At 39.5% G+C, this 21,383-nt stretch overlaps 1 protein-coding gene across 1 annotated transcript in view; it reads right to left on the reverse strand.

The window, feature by feature from the left end:
• Nucleotides 1–21,383, reverse strand: part of GPC4 (glypican 4) — a 146,566-nt gene that overhangs the window by 14,251 nt on the left and 110,932 nt on the right. The window contains exons 2-3 of the mRNA XM_019661259.1: nt 20,664–20,822; nt 6,465–6,856 (exon numbers count right to left, since the gene is read on the reverse strand). Of these exons, the coding sequence (XP_019516804.1) occupies nt 6,465–6,856; nt 20,664–20,822 (551 nt within the window). The remainder of the gene's footprint in view (nt 1–6,464; nt 6,857–20,663; nt 20,823–21,383) is intronic.

The following is a 21,383-nucleotide window of genomic DNA, read 5'->3' on the forward strand; positions in this document are numbered from 1 at the left end:
CAGTGTCACTGGCCCTCATATGTGGGATCCGAACCGGGGCCCTCTGGCGTCCCAAGCCAGTTCTTAACCATCGCGCCACTCGGCCGGCCCCAGGCTATGTTCTAAGTGCTTTACATGTATTAACTCACTTAAGGTTCAAAATAATCGTATGAGATGAGTATTATAATTTCATTTCATAGATGGAGAAGCAGAAGCCCAAAGAGACTAAGGGACTCACACAAGATCTTCCAATAAATGGCCAAGATTTGAACCCTGGCAGTTTGGTTCTAGAGCAGGTACACTTGATGGTTATCTGAATGGCTTCTTTTCAGTAACAGACTGTAGGAAACCTGAGGGCAGGCAGCATGGAGCTGGTCCTTCTCCAAAGCTCCCAGACCTCGTACAGGGCATCTATACGCAGTGAACATTCAGCTTTGGGGCTCGATGTTTTCTAGTAAGAATTTGAAGTTTTCTAACTTATTGACCAAATGAATCAGTTTTTATGTTGATGGGTAAGTTAGGATGCAGCTGGTCTATGTGGAACAATATTGACTAGATATCTGGATGAGATTACATGTTGTTTAATAAACAATAATGACTTATTCAGCCGATGCTCTATTCTTAGAATGATTCAATATGATACCGGGGCGAGAAAAAAAATGCATGCATATGTATCACTCATCAGGCCCTGATGGTAAACACACACACACACAAAATTCAAAGGTTCAAGTAAACACTGCTGGACATGGAGAGAGACAATTTCACTTGAGCAAAACAAAACAGGAAACAACACATTTGATCAAAGTTTTACCCTTTTGAAAGAGTTTCAGCTAAATGTAGTAGAGATGATCAATTTCTACTAGAAAGTGGGGCATTATTTATGTAAGAAAAAGGTTTTGACATTCTGTATGTAAGAATGAGGTGGTTTGATTTGTTTACTCTCAGGGGAGGCTATGATAGAAAGGGATTAACTGGACTATATTTCTATATTAGCAAATCAAAATCAGTCTGAGTTATCGACCCATAATGACAATACATTAATAGCCAATTTTCAAGCCTTATACAATCTTGCAAGACTTACCAAGGTCTTTCTAAATGTTAAGGTAACTCTAGGAGGTGCCTTAGAATTTAGATGTTTAGGAGCCAGTCTACGCTTCTCGGTAAAAGTCATGAGGGGAAAGAATCCTCATTAACTTTTTAACTTATTAAGACTTTTTAAAAGACCCATTCCTGCCTTTCTCAAGATATACATTTAGCATGACATCTTCACACCATTTCTGCTATAAAAAAAAAACAAACCTTTGCAGAAAAGTCCCTTTCTGTGCAAAGACTCTCCTAATACAGATCGAGACTTTCTATGAAATAACCTGCATTTTCCAAACACAACATGAAGAACTACTGCAAGCAGCCAGAAAAAAAGAAAACACTGGAGGAGCAGTCCTCTTCACGCAGCCTGGATTTCATTTCAGTAATTCAGAATGAGCCTCAAGCCACATTCACAGAGATGGCAGTCAACATGCTGCACTGAAGTTAAAAACACATTTCTTTTTAGTTTATTCCAGTTCCTAACATACATTCGCAGCAACATTTTTTTTTCTTGCATAGCCAACAGTACCAAACAAACAGAAAAGGTCTAGATTTTATCTGTTGCTCGGTCACATAAGCACCCAATAAAAATAACAGGAAATAGTTCCCAAAATTATGGTAAAAGAGGTAGGGAACCCAAATACGTGCCGAGATGAGATGAGTTGATTCAACAACTCCCTAACTAGTTTTGAAGTCAATGCACACACAAAGAAAGGAGGCTGAGACGTTCCTAACTATTTCCCCGAAAATAAAACACTACAGACATTAACAAAATATACGGAATAAGCTAGGATTCATTCAAGAATGTTTGTAGATACATTGTAGACACAACTGAAGCTGCATAAATACTTGAAATATGTCTTGTTTTAAATTATTGGTCTCAGTTATAACCTAGAAGTCAAAGCATCACTGTATTAACCACGGCCCCTTGTAGAAGGCTCTTATTTTTGTTTTGAGTATATATCATCTCAATTTATTCAGTCCTTGGTGCTTCCCACACTCCCATCATCACCATCTCCACCCCACTACAGCTAGAGTCCCACTTTCCTCTTGCAATTCCAGTTCTTAGGTTGTGAGTGAAAAAGAATATTAAGGGTTACATAAATGTCTATACTTTGCTTCTTTAAAGCTTTTTCCATTGACCATTTATAAAATTTATATTTATAATGATTCCAGAAAGTGGCAAAATAATTTGTGTAGTACTCTTGTAGGTGTTGGGGCATTGTGAATAGACAGAAATGAAGGCGGAACAATGGAAATTCTTTTCAAGGCAGGACAGTAATTCAGACATCACAATGGTAAGGCACTGATTTCTAATTATAGTCCCTATAGTTTGAGGTAGGGGTGTAGACATAGTCCCATTATGTCAGTGTTAATTGAAACCATGAGAATGCAACTCTCTTTGGCATAGGAGCTATTAATTTTCATGGCGCATGTAACCACTTGTGCATTTTTGAAAGACCACAACAGACTTCACCCTTCCAGGCAAAACTGCTGCTATAAGCAGGTAAATAAGAAATGTATCATGAACCATGACAAGTAAAGATGGAATAAGTAATACAAAGATTTGTAGCACCAGGATATTCTCGAACCATCTGTTACTAATTAAAGGGACTTTTCTGTAGTTTGAATTGTAAAGCTCAATGGAGTAAGCCGAAATCACTCGATGTTTTGGGCCCAGAAAAACTTTAAAAAGGCAAGTACACTTCAACTAAGAAGTGACTTTCTCTTGAAGCAAATTAAGCTTGCTGGTGCTAACGGCCTTTAAAAAGCTTAATGATAACCAAGTCATTGCTCAACGTATAACCACAACTCTTTTGTTGAAAAAGTAAACTGGAAAAGCAGGGCATCCACTCACGAAGAGAAAGTGGGAACATCTCTGAGTTAAGTATCCAATAACTAGCGCAAGACCACGATGCTTTTCATATTTGAAATTAAAGACCCCTTTGTAGATGAAGTCAGTGAGGTGGCTCTCTTTAATTAGGAAATACATTCTCCACTCTCAAAGGTCTTTTTCAGGCCCAAGGTAACTAATTCTACTGGACACCAAAAGAAGGAATGTTTATTTCTTAGGTTTCTCTAGTTTCATCTGCGAACTACACTTGGGACACCAGGTGACAGGAGTGGAAATCCATATGAAACAACACTGCTTGGGTACCCTAACTGGGAGAAAAGTTTATTTATTTTATTAATCAAATGTAGATTTTTGAACGTGTTCAGTTTGAAATGGTTTTGAAAGCCAGATCGTTTATTATCTTCCCCATACCACTGTACCTTAAATTAAAATACATTTAATTGGTAGTCATTCTCCCAAAATTAATGTAAGGAGTATTTCTCAAAAATGCGCAAGTATTCCTTGCATACTTCTTCTAAACAGAAACATCACATAGATGATAGATTTTTATGTGTTTTAGCACTTTTAAAAACTGATTTGAGGGCCGGCCGAGTGGCGCGATGGTTAAGAACTCGCTTGGGATGCCAGAGGGTCCCGGTTCGGATCCCACATATGAGGGCCAGTGACACTGCCCTCCACAGCTAAGATGCTGAACAACAGCTCAACCTGGAGCTGGGCTGCCGTGAGTCGCCGGCGACGGCGTAGGCTGCAGCCCCTGTGGCAGTGGGTTGCCATGGGCTACCGTGTGTAGCCAGCAGCCAGCATGAGCGGCCAGCAGCCGCAGTGAGCGGCCGTCCAGAAGCCGGCGACTGATCTGCCTCGCGGGAAGAGCGCAATAATGGTGCCAACTTGGGCCAGTGAAGCGACGTCCTCCACAACTAGACTGAAGAACAAAAGGACAGCAACTTGTCTGTTCCCCTTCCCCCAATTCACCAGGGCTGTTCCCATCCCCCCAATTCCCCCAATAAAAATCTTTAAAAAAAAAAAAGAAAGTAACTTTCTCAAACAACTTGGCAATATTAAGGTACATGGGGAAATTTCTTCCTTGCTTAAAAAAAAATCACACCTAAAGGAACATCAGAAATTGTGACTATTTCATTTTGGATCACATACTCTTTATTGCATATGGAAGCGTGTTTAAATCGTGAACACAAAAGTCAATCTTATTGATATCCCACCGCTAATTATGAAAACATGTGAAGAACGAAACACAGGGAAGTCACAACTGCTTCCTTCTGCCTAACCTTTGGAGGTGGGGTGATGTGGACAATGGCCTTCTAACCCTCAACTTTTTAACCTTCGGTGAATTGTCTCTAAACTGCTTCCTTGCTTCATCCACCACCCTCCACCCCAAGTTGGGGTTTCTGGACTCTCAGTTCCCTAAAGGGGGTTAGGGGGGGTTTCCAACATCGCAAAGTAAGGTTAGCAACAAGACAGGGTTGAGCCACCTGCCTCGTCCTTCCTAAGAATCAACTCAAATGAAGGCGGGTGGTTAACGTAAATAAACCACTTTTCAAACATTTGCAAGGGACTTTCTCCTCACCTTTCCCTTCGGCATGAGTGTGCGTGCACATGTAGGCAGACATGCAAACCACACAGCAGTGCCTTTCCACCTATCCAGCTTAGGACGAACACAAGGAATTGTTACAGGAGGGCAAATGTGTTCGGTGAAGTACAATGTAAATAACTGATCTGGATTAACTGTGAATTGTTTAGGGACCCTGACATCAGCAAGTCCAAGATTAATAATGCTTGCTGGGGCTGGCAGAAGTTCAGGAACCAGATTATTCCTTCAATTATAACCATCATCTCTCCACTTGCTCCCACCCACCCTCCCTCATATGCCCAACAATGCTTTGCAATTTACAATGAAAATATCAGGAGGAAAAAGAGTGAATAAAAACATGCTGGGAAGAATTGTCTCCTGACATTTTCTGGCCTAGAGATGAGAGAACAAACAAAACTATAATAATGAATGCAACCAATCAACAAATCCTTATTTTCATCCAATTCTAATATGAAATATCCCATAAGCACCTATTTTTTTCTTTTTTTTCTTTTTGTTTTTTAATTTTATTAGCATCTATTTTTTTATAACACACAATTCTTTAAAATCTCTACCTTCACTCTGGTGAATCTAAGTTTACCCTCTAACTAGGGTGACTCTGCATCCTGGTCTGCCCAGGACAGTGCTGGTGGCTTATTAAAAATTAGCGGCACATGTTGTCTGGATATGATTGTTAATATGCACCTCCTGATTTAGACAACAAGGGTCCCGGTTTGGACAATACATTATACGGTCACTTTAACTCTAAAAGAACTCTCTGATAGGCAATCAGGTTAATATTTTAATGTTTGTATTGCTGTCCAGTTTTTATTTGGACCCTTCTTCTAGTTCTCCAAATAATCAAATGACCTAAGTAGAAGGTGATGTGGTTGCATGTCCGGACTTTTCAGAAATGGACTAATTTGACTTTTCCCTTGAGGGCCTAAAGGTAAAAGCACTATAAGATCAGTCTTGCAAAGATAACTTTGCCCCAGTATATTCGATTTCTTCACTGGTATTGAGCCATGGAAAGAAAGGTAGAAGTGGAAAATCCTTCAAGAAGTTTTCAACTTTGGACGGGGGTCAGGGAGATGACAGTAAAGGAACCACAGAACTTTCCCCTCTTGACATCTCTCAAAACCCTACTGCATAAAACTGAGGAAAGCAAAGCTTTTCTGGTGCAGCCAGGAAGTAAAGTCACAGGTACACAGTCTTACCCACTAGAAGACGCACGTCTCCCTTACCTCTACTCAAGGAGGTCCCTGAAGGACCTCCTTCACTGGCTCCAAAGAATATAGTCTGAAAAATATTGGTCTAGTCCAATTCCTTTAATTTACAAATGAGGAAAATGTGGCTCATTTCATCTGCTCTTGCCCACATATAGCAATTTCATTTTCTCTATTGGTAATTCTATACACAAAGCCATAAGTGAAGAGCAGGTGGTCCACATTAATTATTATAGAAAGCTCTGGCTTCTTAAGAGCTCTGGGTACACCTTATAACAAGGAAACATCTAGTAATGGATGTTAAATGCTTTTCTAGACTCTAACAAGTAGACTCAAACATAGTCACTCAAAACAACCTAATGTGGAGCCTGTGTGTGTGTTTCTTTCTCTGGAGCGAAGCAGAACAGGGGCTGAAACAGAGTATGGAGGTATTAAACCCATTAAATTAAGGTTCTAAAATGAGCACGCATTCCGATTCTAAGAATAGCTACCAAAAGAAGCCACTGAAAAGATTGCTAATGATATGTGAAGATGTTCGTCATAGTATTGTTTATAACCATAGAATGTACATGTATAAAAAGAAAGTATAGGAGAGAAGAGGGAAAACCAAGAATCGAAAAGAGAAGATTGCTACGGAGCCAAAGGAATTCTGATTTATTTCTCTAACTCTCCCAAACTTTCTTTTAAAATGAAACAAAACGAAACAAAAACACAGAATGCAAACAGCACTTACCACGGAGACTTTGCTAACTACGTCTCTTGCAACTGCTAAGCCTTGAGCAAAAGTGCGGGCTGCCACAAATGCACGAGTAACTTGTAGCTTCAGTTTCCGAGGGACATCTCCAAAGGGTTTCAGTTCCTCGGTGTACTTGCTCACACACTCCAGATACTCATCTGTGAAGTGGTACTGGGAGTTCACCAGGCGGAACATGCGCTCCAGAAGGCGAGCCCAGAAATCATTTAGCATTTCCTCCAGGTTCACATTTCCTACCACATAGTAGCGCTTCAACTCTTCGAAGAGATCTTTAAATAGCTCAGAATTTTGCATGTATAAGCGGCCATATGTCTTCACAAACATGTCATTCAGGGATTTCTCTGCATTTTCAAGTAGTTCTTTGAAGAATTCTAAACAGAAAACAAACAAAAAAAGAAAAAAGAAGAAAAAAAGCGTTTTCAGTAATTACATAACTGAGTGCTTTTCAGGCAAATCTGAAAACAAAAACAAAAACAAATCACGAAATTAAATCAGAAAACATGCTTGTATATAAAATGGATTTCTTTTGGGGAATTCAGCATCTCGGATCATTTGTCAATGAAAATAAATCTATGTCACAAAGTAACTTACATGTGTGTCTATGTCAAAGGTGGAAAAATGAAATTTTAAATCAGCAACTTATCACGAGTCCACAGAAAACACAGGCACATACTAACTCTTCTCATTGAGTCACATGGTAAATAAAGAACTGGATAAAAATGGGTACATAAAGTCTAAAACATGAGGTTTCCCAGAACTTTATGCTGCAAGGACTCTAAACCAATGTTAACAATGCCTCCTAATTGTAACCTGACACCAGGACAGATGTTTTCAAAAGGTGGTTTTACTTGGACACATTTTTTTTTCTCCTCCTTACATCTACATGACATATAAGAAAACAGCCTGGAAAATGCTTGAGGCCAAGAAACATAATGTAATACCCCAAGAAGCAAGCATATAAGTTTTCTGAAAATAAGTTCTCAGGTGTTCTCTGTGGCATTGGTACAAATTGGAGTAGCCAAGATGACCTAGAGTTCCTAAAGGATTCCTACAGCAACATCATGAGATTTTTTTCCAGTGTGGAGGGAGGGGGGGGGAGAGAGAGAGAGAGAATATATAACAGACTCAACCACATATCTAATATATTTATTAGACAACACAGGAAAAAAACTAAAAAAAAACATAAACATAAAAGCATACCAGGTTATTCAGGTTTACTTTTTGGCTACCACACACCCACAGCATAAGTGCTGAAAATTTTAATCTCTTAAGTACAAATGGCAAGTAAGTTTTTTCTGACGCTTTCCTCAGGAAGTTCAATGAAGACAGGAGCTAACGGTGTATCTGTAACATTAATCATTCTTAAAGAATCTATGCCTGGTATAAAAATAAACACCTCATAATATGAAGTTTTGAAGTAGAAAATGTAATAAATATCAAAGCAAAATATAAGGACCACATCAAATAAGAAACTGCCTCCAAGTGAACATGGAGCAGAAAAGAAAATATGACGTCTCCTTTACAAAGAAGAACATTAGTGAGCTTATCAAAATGCAATAGTGCTACAAAAGCATTCTCTTTTTATGTTGGTTGGGCAAACAGGAGGCTGAAAACTAATTCCAAACAGTTTCTCAAAGCCTGGACTGAAAACACTGAAGCCATTCGGAGGGAATGTGTGTGCCTTTCCTCACTTCCAAGAGATTCCATGCCTGTGCTCCTCCTGTCTCATCACCATGTGAGGTTAAAGTCATAGTCCTTTGGGTTCCAGCATTTCAAACTATGTGTGTTTTATTTGTGGTGGTGGTGGAGGAGGGGGGGATGGGATCTCCTTTTCTTTTTTGTCTAGTTTTTCTTTCTACTACCACTTACTTTTCTTTAGAGAGAGGAAGGGAAATGGATTCCCTCTGAAGAGTAAAAAACTGGGCAAGTCAACTCCCTCAACCCCACTATACAAATGCACAGCCTGGCATTTTTACCGACATTCTCTCCCTGGAAGAAGGCCAGAGAGTTACAAGCAGCTAGGGAAACCATATGAAAAGCATGACTCAAATCAGGTACCTGGGAAAGTCTCTGATTCTCTCCAAAATCCCAACTGGTTCTCAAGTGCGGTCCCATAACAGACCTGCATCAACATCGCTGGGGCACTTGGCAGAAATTCCAGTTCTTGGGCCTCAGCCTGCCATCTACTGGGGAATCAGAGACCTTGGGGATTGGGCCCAGCCACCTGTGATTCTGCTGTACCCTAAAGTTTGAAACTAGCCAATGAGACTTATCTCATTTTGACTCTCACTAGAAATCACCACCAGCTCAGGGACTGTGTTGAATGTGAAACATTCATATAAGCATATATGCTTAAATTAGGGGGCAATGTCTTTCCAATGAATTGGGATTTTAAATGTTTTGATTGCATTCTCAGGTGACTTCTTTATGATGTTTTGGGGACAACTTTTCTTGTGTGGAAGTGTCTGTCAACTAAATGTCACGACGCAGGTGGCCCTTCTTTAGAATTCAAAGTTGGGGAGTCTTAGGGTGAGAAGAGACCTGGAAAGCCAGCTGGTCCATTCCCAAACCTTGCTTGAATCACTACCATCTTTGCTAAGTGGTGCTGACTCATCGGAACCATACAAGAAAGCACACTGAGTTCTTATTACATGTCCAGGGTATTGTACACATAGATAACTCTCGCATATTGGAAAAATAAATCGTGGTCATTGAGATCAATATGCAAGCCTTGTATCAATCCAGTGCTATTAATATTTCACAATCCAAAGAGCAGATTCCAAGGGTAATCACAGGTACTTCCCTATACAGCCTTTCCCTGACATGACTGACTGCAGTGGTGCAAAAGCAACATGCATTCAGGAGAAACTATACTTCGAATTTTGGTCTTTTGCCATGCTAGTGATACATAGTACAATACTCTCTTGTGAAGCTGAGCAATGGCAGTGAAATGATTTTGCCCAACTGCAGGATAATGTAAGTGTTCTGAGCACGTTTAAGGTAGGCTAGGCTAAGCCATGATGTTCAGTAGGTTAGGTGTATTAAATGCATTATCGGCTTACAGGGCTTTTCACTTACAATGGGTTTATCCTGACATAAGTTACCCCGTTGTAAGTCGAGGACTACCTGTACTGGATTTTTATTATATTGCTCATAAAATTGGCACACATCATTTAGTGTAGATATTGAGAATGATTTCACTTGTGATTCCATGACTCATTTAATAAGTAATGCTGAATACGCTCTTGCATTTCTCATGAATAGCACCTACAGGTGCACTGGTTTTAAGGATGGGAGCAGAGTGGCAATGTCAAGCTTAGTTTTAATTTAAAACTTCTATGAAAAGTCAGAGTTCAACCTTTAGGCTTCAAAGTGCTCCCTGTCAAAGAAACATTAAAACACTGAACATTTTATGGAAAAAATAAAGTTTTCTTAGAGGTTCTCATTCAGGTCAAGAGCCTATGAGGTACAAGAGGAATGATCTAATAAAGAGGAGGCCTTTGTTTCTATGACACAAATTCTGCCTAGGAAGGGTGGGGGGGGCATGGGGGGGTGTTAGTTTATACTTTGAGAGATTAGCTTGGTGCTATATACATACTGAATTCTAATTCATTTAGTCATTTAGAAAATTGGTTTCCTTTCCTTCACATTTTAAAACTCTTTAGTGTGGCCACAGAAATGGCAAATATAAAGATCATTTCAGTGGACTATACATAGAAATTCTGTAAGACTGATACAACAATTTAAAATCTGATCATTTAATCTCTCCAAATGGGTGTACAATTTGTTAAGTATGTACTGAGTGGCTATTAATGGCTCAAAGCACAGTTTTACCGTGCATCTTACCTTCCTCCCCAATCGGACTGTAATGAAAATTTCTAGAAAAACAGATTTCCTCCATCCAATTCAACTTATGTACACCATCACTCTCCACACATGGTTTTATGAGTGCACTAGACATTTTTAAAGCAGCTATACATCCTTAATCCTTCATTCCATATAGTACTAAGTTTCAAATATTCATCTATACCACCCATGGAAGTCAACTGAACAAAAGTCAAAAGATCCAAGGGACTCAAATTCTTTTCTCTTTAGAATTATTCTTAAATGGGATTATTCTACCTGTGCTTTTTGCCTCCAAGAGACCTTCCAAGGATGAAACACATCATTTAAATTCTGAAAGCCATACCAGTTAGGTACAATATCAACCAAAGCATAATAATTTGCTCTAAGGAAAAAAGAAAAAAAAATTTTTTTGTATCTATTCTTCGTATCAAACAAGCACCTCTCCTATGTTCTTGTACAATGCTTCCACATCCCGCTCGCCCATTTCTTCCTACGATATTTCCTTCAGCGATGAGGAATAGAACACAAATTAGACATTCAGGTTGTGATCCACAGCCATCAATAGCAACTTTATTAATCGCTACATTCATGCTCACGTCCACTTTCCCCCATTATTCAGAATTCAGGATCAGAGTCAGATCTCAACTGAACAAAAACTGTAGGCCTGAGACACCTAACAATCATCCCTTCATAATCATTATGCCTGAAGCCAATTATAAGACACTTGGTGGCTAAGAGAGAACTCAGCCAGGAGCAGTGTAAACCGGAGTTCCACATGGACCAGAAGCTGAGTTAATTGGAAATTAGATCTCCCTTGCAGCAACTGCTTGTATTCATGAAAAATGCTGCTCAGGGAGTCTGTTTTAAGTAACACTATTGGTGTCTAAAAAGAGAGTCAGAAAGGAGATAGTTTATAAGCATTTAAAATATGGAGTCTGTGATCAGGGTTTATTTCCCTTTCAATTTTCAGTTTAGAGGCTTAAGTATTTATGCTCTAAGGATCAAGCAACTGCTACTCCTCAGGCTCATGAATGAGCACTTAACATAGGGATGGAAATAAACACTGTAACATGTTATGTATCTAAAGCGGCACCACACAGTGGGAAACCATGGGATCTCTCATTAATGAGCTGTATGGCCTTGTTTGGACAAAAGATCTAACCTCTCTGGGCCAGCCGAGTGGCACGCTGGTTAGGAGTTGGCTTGGGACACCAGCTCTGAGCAGCAGGGCCCCGGTTCAGATCCCACGTGAGCGCCAGTGATGCTGAGCCCTCTACAGCTAAAATGGTGAACAACAGCTCGACCTGGGGCTGGGCTGCCGTGAATCACCAGCAATGGCGTAGGCTGCAGTGGGGCTGGCTGGCAACTGGCGTGAGCTTTCGTGAGCTGCCGTGAGCCACCGGGAGCGGCCGTCCAATGGCCGACGAGCGACTGCCTCACCGGGGAAGAGTGTAATGATAATACCAACATGGGCCAGTGAAGCAATGTCCTCCACAACTAGACTGAAGAACAAAAGGACAGCAACTTGTCTGTTCCCCTTCCCCAATTCCCCAGCACTGTTCCCCTCCCCCAATTTCCCAATAAAATCTTTAAAAAAATAAGAAAATTAAAAAAAAATCTTTTAAGGCTGGTTTTTAATCTTTCCTAACAGGGTCAAATAGTATCTGGGGGAATTATGCCCAAGATGCAGCAGATCTGTTAAGGAGACCCAAGGCCTTATAAAACTAGGAACAATTTAGCCAAAGGAAATGCTCTCGCTTTCAATGATGTGAAATGTTTCAGACATCTATGAGGGTGGGAGCAACTACTGAGTGAAAAACATGAAATGGAGAAACATTAACCCAGGGAAGAGATTTTACATTATAATAAAAGAGAGAATATCATACACATCAGACACACACACACACACACACACACACACACACACACACACACACACACACTAAATAAAAGATCAGGCAAAGGATTAGGGAAAGGAAAATTAAGAATTAAGCAGGTCAATCCCCAATCCCACCCACATATTTCATTTGCACACTACCTTCTTTACCAAAAAAGTCAACTCAGTACAAGGGTTGAACTAGGGGATTGTAAGTATTTTCCAGTTCTAAAAAGTGATTATTCTTAATGTCAATAGTACCAATTTAACATGGGAAAAACTAGGGTAAAAAGGCAAAACTTTTCCATATAAAAAGTTGTCTATATAAATATCCTGTCTTTTAAAAAAAGAACATCATGTACTTCTGGAACTTCTATCCCCAGCTACTTGCCTTGCATCAAATCAACATTCAAAATTATTGAAACAGGTCAAAAGGCCCCCAGTTCTGCTATTAAATGCCATTAGTTACTTCTTTATAAACAATCGACTGGCCATTGATTAATGAGCTAGAATGCATTCTAAAATTAACCCATGACCTTAAGAGATTGGAAGTTCTTTCTATTTAATCCATTTGCTTGGCGTTATGAATTACCACCTTGTGTTTATATTACTAGGAAGCTTCCTTTTACATATAAGATTAATTTCCTCTTTACTCACTATAAAGGCTGTATTTCACAGCCCTGGTGTATACAGCATGTAAACATTAAGTTCCCATATCAACAAAATTCCTGAGAAAAGCAGCCTCCTTATAAATGCTACAAATCATACTTTTCACACTGTTAAGAAAACTCAAAGAGTTATACACATCCATTCTTTCACCCAAGATCAAGTATTTAATAAAGAACAGTTAACATAAGCATCTACAAATGTCTTGCTTTTTTGGTAAAGTCTGTGTAAGTTTTAACAACCCACTTTCCTTTATCTGGGCATAATCTCACTCCTCAAGAATGCCTGCTGGGGCACGGAGTACTAAAAGGACATGTACTTGACTAATGTTCATCAACTGATAGCATATCAATAGACCTCTCCTAGGAAGACAAGACAATTGCCAGCAGCAGCCCTTATTAGGGGCTGTTAACGTATCAAAGGGTGCTAGGGGATCCTGCCAAACTAGGAACTAGCCCTTTCTTCCCAAGGTTAATTTTATTAGTTAATGCATTTTGCACGTTAAAACTCCTAGTGAGTAAATACAATGTTTATCTCTCATGGTCCCTGTCTCTTGATAATGTGGCCAGGGACACAGGCTCAGTACTGAAAGGTCCCTTCCAATGAGCACCATTCTATTTCTACTAAAGATACTCCCAGCACCAGCTAGCCAATTCTCTTCAGCACACCCATATTCCCTTTCATTCCGAAGTGCCAGAGAAGGCTGAGGGCATGTTTAAGTAAGCTAGGAGGCTGGAGCAGCCATTGCAAGTGTTTCACACACTAACCTCTACATGGATCTATTTATATAGCCTCATACACAAACCTCATAATACATCTATCTGTGCTCATGATGCTATATTCAGAGAAAAATGAGGACATATAACAGCACAAGTTATGATTCCAATTTGCATGTATGTATAGGTATTATCTACATGCATACACACACACACCAAAAAAAGGTGAGGTACAGACAATGGTGATGGATTGAGTGCTGGGGACCAGGAATGATTTTTTCCAACATATTTCTCAATTTTGTTCACCCAAATTTTTCAGTGATCTTTTATAGTAAAAAAAACAACATAACTTCTTCATGTTTTCTAAAATAACTTTATTTCCCTTTATTCTATTCATTCAACTTAATTGCTGGAGGCTTCAATGCATTTTTCTACTTTTTCCAAATGCTCCTCAGTGTGCATTGTGATATTTAAGAAAAAAAAATTTTAAGCCCAGCAAAACAGTTCTTGCATCTTACTAAAAAATACAAATTTTCCTTTAAAGTATTCCTTTCAAATTGTAGCAATGTGAAAAATATAGAAAGATATGAAAAATATAAATTACCCCCAAGTCTCTCTGTTAAAGGAGAGCATCATTTTTTATAATTTATAGAAAATTTATAGAATTTTCTTCCTGTCTTTTTCCTATGAAGATATATACTGTCACATGGTTGTGCTCATACTGTATTTATACCCTGGTTCTCATGTAACACTGTATGGTAAGCATTTCCTGTGTGATTACAAATTCTTCAGAAACACCACTTTTAACAACTGCATACTATGGGACAGACGCCATTGGGACAGATCATAATGTAATCACCATGGGACATTTAGGCTGATTTCCTATTTTTCATTATAAATAATGTTGTGATAATAAACATTCCTGTACATAAATCTGTATGCAGAGCTTTCTTTCCTTGACATAAATACCTAGAAGTAGAATTACTAAATCAAAGGGTATGAATGTATTCACAACTTCTGACACATGGCCAAACTGACCTCCAGAAAAGGTGTGCCCACATAGCACCCTCCCTGTTTTGAGTCATATTATTACAAAAGTTTCAACTGCTCTGCTAATTCTTTCAAGAGAGAAGTGATGGAGATGGGCAGGGACAATGAAAAAGAAAAGGCCTGACTGGCTTGGGAATTCTCTCAGTCTATCAGCTGGAGTCAGTGCTAGATCAAACAAGCCCTTTTCTTTGCCTGGACAGACAGACTTGTGGAAAGAGGATAGGCAAAGATGAACAACAACGTTCTCAACTCCCAGGCTCAAAGTGCAACGAACCAACAAAGTAGATAAAAGCAATTCAGCCAAAGCTCTTCCATTTATTTACTTGCCTCCAAACAAATCAGCTGCTTCTTGCTGATGGCATGTCTTCTTAAGTAAAAGTGTTCAGGGCTCTTTGGAAGCTGCACAAGCATTTTCAATCTGATAAAATAGCCAATGCTAGAGCCACAATTGGTCACACTTCAGATAACAACTCAAAAGGCAGAAAACCTTTGTCAGTACAGAAATGTGTGTGTTTTGTCTGCGCTCTTGATTTTATTACAGTAAGGTGGCAGTGGCTCCTTCTCATCAAGTTTCAGAGACATTATAAAAAGAGTTAGCAAAAAGCCCCAGCATTTTAGTCTCCTTCACATGGAAGGAAAAGAAAACAGAACTGTAGAGGCAAGAGCAGCAGTGCTTTCCAACGAAATCAAAAACCATTCGCATGATCTGGAAGGAACACTGCATTTGCTGGAAGGCCAGAGGACTTCTGTCGTTTTCTGTATTTTCTTAGCCACTCATCCTATGAAATGTTGCCTGCTGCACTGTAGCAGAGGTTTAAAAAAGTAACAACATTTTCAAAAGATGTCTTAATGAATGAAACCTCAGGTGAGGATTAAAAACCAATCCTATGCTGTATGTATGCTATACATTTCTATGAGACATTTATTTTAAGACTTTTTTAAATGTGAAAATCTCCCAGGAGGTCTTTCGTAAGTCAGCATGGCCATGCAAAGGACAATAAGAAAACCATGTAGCTAAAAAATAGTTAAGGTCGGGGGATCAGGAAAATTCCAAAACTTTCAGCTTAGCTAATGGCCTTAAAGCTTAGTTGGATATATTTGTCTTTTAAGGTGAGTGGCGAGCTTACTCCCACTGATGTCACTGCTTTCATGGGCATGTGAAAATTCTAATGACATCAACTCACTGAGCCTGTACGCTGGTTTTCCTACTGGTCTAATGAAGTAATGGCCAGTATGAGGTATGGAAATTTTTCAATCAGTGATTAAAACAGAGATTTGGGTAAATCTGAAGAGTGCTTCATGTCTTGCCTTTGTGAAATGAGAGAAGACAAGGGGGCTTTAAGGAATGGGTGGCCACTCTGATTTACACTTGGCCCATGCAGACAGACAGAACAGACAATTATTTCTTTTATGTGCGTTTTCAGCTAATTCAGAAATTTTCTACTATTATTCGAGTTAACAAGCTTCAGGCTCATGGGAGGGTTTTCAAAGACCTGGTGAAAGTAGCAGAGAGTTCAGAAATGATAGGAGGAAAATAGAGGGTACCATACAGACTGCTAATTAACATCTTGTAAGACCTTTCACTAAAGCAGCTGGTCTAGTCACATGTTTAGAAGATTCACAGAATTTTTTAGAACTGAAAGGGTCTTTACAGAGCATCTAGCTCAATCCCCTCATTTTATGGATGGGAAAACTGAGACTAGTTAATTGCCCCAGGTCACAGAGGGTTCACAGCAGCACCAGGCTGACAATTTAGTGTGCTCTGCCTCCAATCCAAAGTTGCTACATTTGCTCCTAAAGTGACAAATTAAAGTGGTCCCAGTGGACTAGCATCAGACAGTATCTCTATTTTCTTAAGATTTCTTTTAAGATGCAAAATATCAAGCAAACAATTTGATTGGGGGAGTTGTTAAGCAATAATATATCCTCATAGTTGTTGAATCACTTTTACTATGTAGTTGAGAAATACATTTAACATGACCAGCTCTAATCTTAATCTATTTGGGTTGTTTGATATAACTATGCTTCATTTAAAAACAATTCTCATGGAATGCAACATTTTGGAGTGGGTCTTCTTGTTGTGGTACCGAAACATGGATTATGCCCCTCTTCCATGATTTCTATTCCTTTTGCCAAGCAATTCTTTCAAAGTCCCCTGAACTGGGTACCTGATTAGCATATTCATGAGATAACTGATTCAGCTATGTTAATTAGCAGTTCTATCTTTTTTAAAAATCCCAGAACTGGCAGAGAGGGGGAGCAGCTCACTCTGTCACTATCATTTCCTGTTCTTTCGTCTCTAGCCTAGGATGGTAGATTTCTGGTATTGGACGTCTAAGTTCAAGTGTGGATCAAGACAATTACTGTGTAGGAAAATAAAGAGGTGAGCCCTTAAACTCAGAGGTACAGGTTTAAAACATAGGAAACCTGAGAAATATGTTGCTGCCCAAGGAAGTGTTCTTCTGTACTTCACCCAGGTCTGAAAACACACACACACACACACACACACACACACACACACACACACACACACTCACTCACTCACTCTCTCACTGTTTACAACTTAAAAACTGACTTATAGTCTTTTTATGTGTGCAAACAATAGAAAATTAAACGTGTAGAACAAAAAAAGGACCTTAGAGATAAGGGAGATTATGATCTGGCTCAAAAATGCCAGAGCTAACACTTGAACTCTGACTGGAGCTCATCAAGGCAGAATGATGGCAAACTGGGAAAATCGGCTGATTTCGGGTTTTAAAAGGTTAATCCCCTGAAAGCCTCCAAACCTCATTTTATTTAAAAGTTCATAAAAAGTCATTGTTTCTGCCTTAGAAAGAAGTGGAATATCATAAACATGACTAAAGTTTTTTGACAGCAGAGGAAATTGCCTGGACTCAGGGTCACCACTTTGAATTTATACTATAAGCCTGGAGATGGCAAAACGTACTCCTTTGAAGTTGCCTGACACCATAGCTTCCCATGTGTCCTTTTGCTATTTCTTCAGTACTTGTCTTCAGCCTTCTTCGTGCCACCTCACTGTCGCCATCTTGGATCTCCAGCTGTCATCTTGTTACTCTACCCAACTTCCTCTTTTCATTCACATCAATAACCTGGGGTTTGGCTTTTAGAATGGCTTGGATAATTCTCTGACCAAAGCACCACACCCGTGGATTTCTAAGAGTCAAGACAGCCACTACACAATTCCACTCAACATTCTCTTAAAGCCTTGAAGAGTGTTGGCAGGTCCTAATTGCCATCCTTAAAAATCAATCAATCAATCAATGCAGTACCCACTAGAGAATTATCGTTTGTTGGATACAAGTCAACTGAGGTTTTACCATAAAAGTATTTAATTGTCTCAGAAAACCTAACTTGAAGGAAACATACGCTGTATCCCAGCTCTGTTCTGATCTCCAGAACAAACACATTTCAGCAACTACTTCAAAAAAATTTAATCTATGCTCACTACCTTTATTGTCTATGCCGTATTTTAATTTGATGTCTTAAGAAGCAAACTGGCATTTCATAAGCATTTCTTGTGACCAGTTTTGAAAGTGATAAAGAAACAGTGCTAACACATTTATTGAATGCGAAGGCTGGTAGAAAAAGGGCAAGAGAAACTGTTTTTCTGTCCTTTTTTCAAAAACATATGTTAACACTTACTGATAAAGTTTTTTTCTGTAGGGCTTTTTAAAAACTACACATTGGGCCGGCCAAGTGGTGCACTTGTTAGGAGTTGGCTTGGGACACCAGCTCTGAGCAGCAGGGCCCCGGTTCGGATCCCACATATGAGGGCCAGTGACGCTGCACCCTCTACAGCTAAGATGGTGAACAACAGCTTGACCTGGAGCTGGGCTGCCGTGAATCACTGGCGACAGCATAGGCTGCAGTGGGGCCTGCCGGCAGCTGCCGTGAGCTGCTGTGAGCCGCCGTGAGCAGCCGTCCAATGGCCGGCGAGCGACTGCCTCACCTGGGAAGAGCGCAATGATAATACTAACATGGGCCAGTGAAGCGACGTCCTCCACCACTAGACTGAAGAACAAAAAAGGACAGCAACTTGTCTGTTCCCCTTCCCAGATTCCCCAACGCTGTTCCCCTCCCCTAGGTCCCCAAAAAAATCTTTGAAAAAACAAAAACCAAAAAAGAAACCTACACACTGGAATCGTACAAGTATTGCTATAAAACCACGGGGAGTGAGAAGGGGACAGGACAGCTAAACCAGCACGCTCACAGTCAAGAAAGGTCACTGTGGGCTCCACACTAGAAGACATGTCTAATAAGAAATGGGGTGACTTGAGGGAGGTGGGCCTGGAACCTGCCAACAGGTATCTGCATACAGGCTAGCCATTTCTAAAGAGCAGGACTTTTTTCCTTCTAAATTCCATATTAATCATACAAGTAGTAATTTTTAAATATCAGTATCTCATGTTTTCAAAGATGACCATGTAATAATATTTCTAAGTTTTCCCCTTAAAGTAAAAGATAATGCTTTGGTTATTGTCTTGAATGAGAACTGTCATAATCAAGAGAAGAGCTTGCTTTTAAATAATCATACCGATTATTTACTGACCAAGACAGACATAGGTGGTCTAGTGATACCATTTTCTATGTGGTGTGAACATATTGTTAAATATGCTTTACAGCTATAGCATGTGTGTTGAAGGGTATGGGAAAATTATTTCCATCTATCAAGGGAAAAGAGGAGATAAAAATCACAACTAAACACAACTCTGCATACAGATCTGCATACAAAGTGTTGGGAAAAAATTGGGTATACTCTATGGTATGCTACATAGCAAAAAATTTAGTTCAACTACTTTACAAATAAAATATACTTTTGTGGTGTAGCCTGGGAACCCAACTAACACTTATTAAATCGGTTATAAGTTTCAAATAACAAATCTCAAAGCCAATATTTGAAATACAACCTGTTCTTTAGCTGACGACTGCCTTCTATATCAAATCTAATTTAGTCCAGCTTCTCACCATGGTAACGAGCCCTTTGCAGAAATACTCAAAGACATTTTCGCATCTCGAAAATTTGCCTTGTAGTTCTTCACCACACATAATGTCATGAAAAGCATGCTTCAAAGGTGCTATGTAATTAGAATGGCCTTTAAAACAGGCACAAAGAAAATCATTCCTATTAAAATTAAATCTACTTCATAACAATCTTCAAACTGACTGAACAGCAACAAAGAAAGGAATCCTGAGGTGTTTTGGACCCCATACTCTAGTTTTTAAAATCTGTTATCTGTAACATTGCTTCAGATATGATCGAAGTGCCTCTCATTTGGCTCATATTGACTCTTTGTTCACTGTTAAAAGAAAGTGTGCATGTGAGAATCCATGTTTGGCACAGGGGACTGAAATGGGTTTGGTCATGGCTTTACACGGACAGACTAAGCAGCTAAAATGAGGCCAGGGAAGAAAACCAGCTTGATGAAGACTATAGTATAGTGGCTACTTGTGGGTTGCTGCTGCATGGAAACTCAAGAACTGAGCTTTAATCCTATCTGTGTTCTACAGAGCTTCTAGGAATTCTAGTTGTCTTTGGGGAATCCATTTTGAAATTTAATTTGAAGTCCAGCATCTGCAGAATCTCTACGGTTATTTTGACTAAGTTTTCAGATGCCTGTTTTTTATTAGGAAGCTTTTTTTAAAGTGACTTGCGTCAACAACACTATTCTGTGTTCACCCAAGAAATGAAAGCATTTAAATGAAACCACTTTAATCTATTTTTTGGCTCCTTGTGACCATATTTCCATAATGCCTACCATACAGATTCTAGTGCATCCAGAAGGATTCTAGCAGTAATGCTGTAGGGCTAATTTGTCCCTGGGAGCCAATAAGAAAGAACATCTTAGGGGAAAACTTGATCACTGAGAGAACAGAGGCGCTCTGAAAAAGCAATTGTACACATTTAACTATCAGCTCTTACAAGTGACTTGAATAAAGGTGTAAAACAAATTCAGGAACAGAGCAAATATCGATGCTTACTTGGACCACAGTTCCAATACATACCATCAAACTTCTTGTAACGGGAAGCAAAGACGTCTTGCAAATGATTGCACTGCTCGCTGATCACACTTTTGAACTCATCTTTACTTTGCAGGCTATACTTCTCCTCCATCTCTTGAGAGCAGCAGGTATAACCCTGAGGGCAGATCTTCAAATGATCACCTGGAAGATAAAATGTAGGACAATCAACCTCCATAATCATTCACCAAGTCCAAGAAGGGACAGTTGGATTTAGGTGCACACACTGCTTCACTGCCGTCTGTGAGATTGCTGCAAAGGCAACTACAAATGTGTATTCCCTTCTCGGAAAAATAAAATACTAAAGCCACCTCCAAAAGACAAAAGAACTTCCCAATTAGAAAGTCTGCTACACAACATCAGTGTGGCCAGTAAAAAGAGTGTCATTCAATATCAACCCAAGTCTCTTTTGTAATTATTTGAGATTCTATGCAAGTCAGACAAACGAGACACAGTTTTTCTAGCTTCAGGATATGACACTCCAAGAGAAGGTGCCCCGATAGGAACAACAATTTATAAAATGTGACAACAACCAAAAACTGAACAAACCTATGAGCAATAATTATACTGGGAGGAAGCAAAGGGGTAAGTGCATTTTAACGAGTTGTCAGCCAAGAGGAAACAATGAGAGTTCATGCTGGATAATTTGAGCCTATGATAAGTCAAAGGGTGATGTTAAAACGATCCTCGGGCCGGCCGAGTGGC

This window comes from Hipposideros armiger, unplaced genomic scaffold (genome assembly GCF_001890085.2).
Source record: "Hipposideros armiger isolate ML-2016 unplaced genomic scaffold, ASM189008v1 scaffold_341, whole genome shotgun sequence".
In the NCBI taxonomy this organism is placed as follows: domain Eukaryota; kingdom Metazoa; phylum Chordata; class Mammalia; order Chiroptera; family Hipposideridae; genus Hipposideros; species Hipposideros armiger.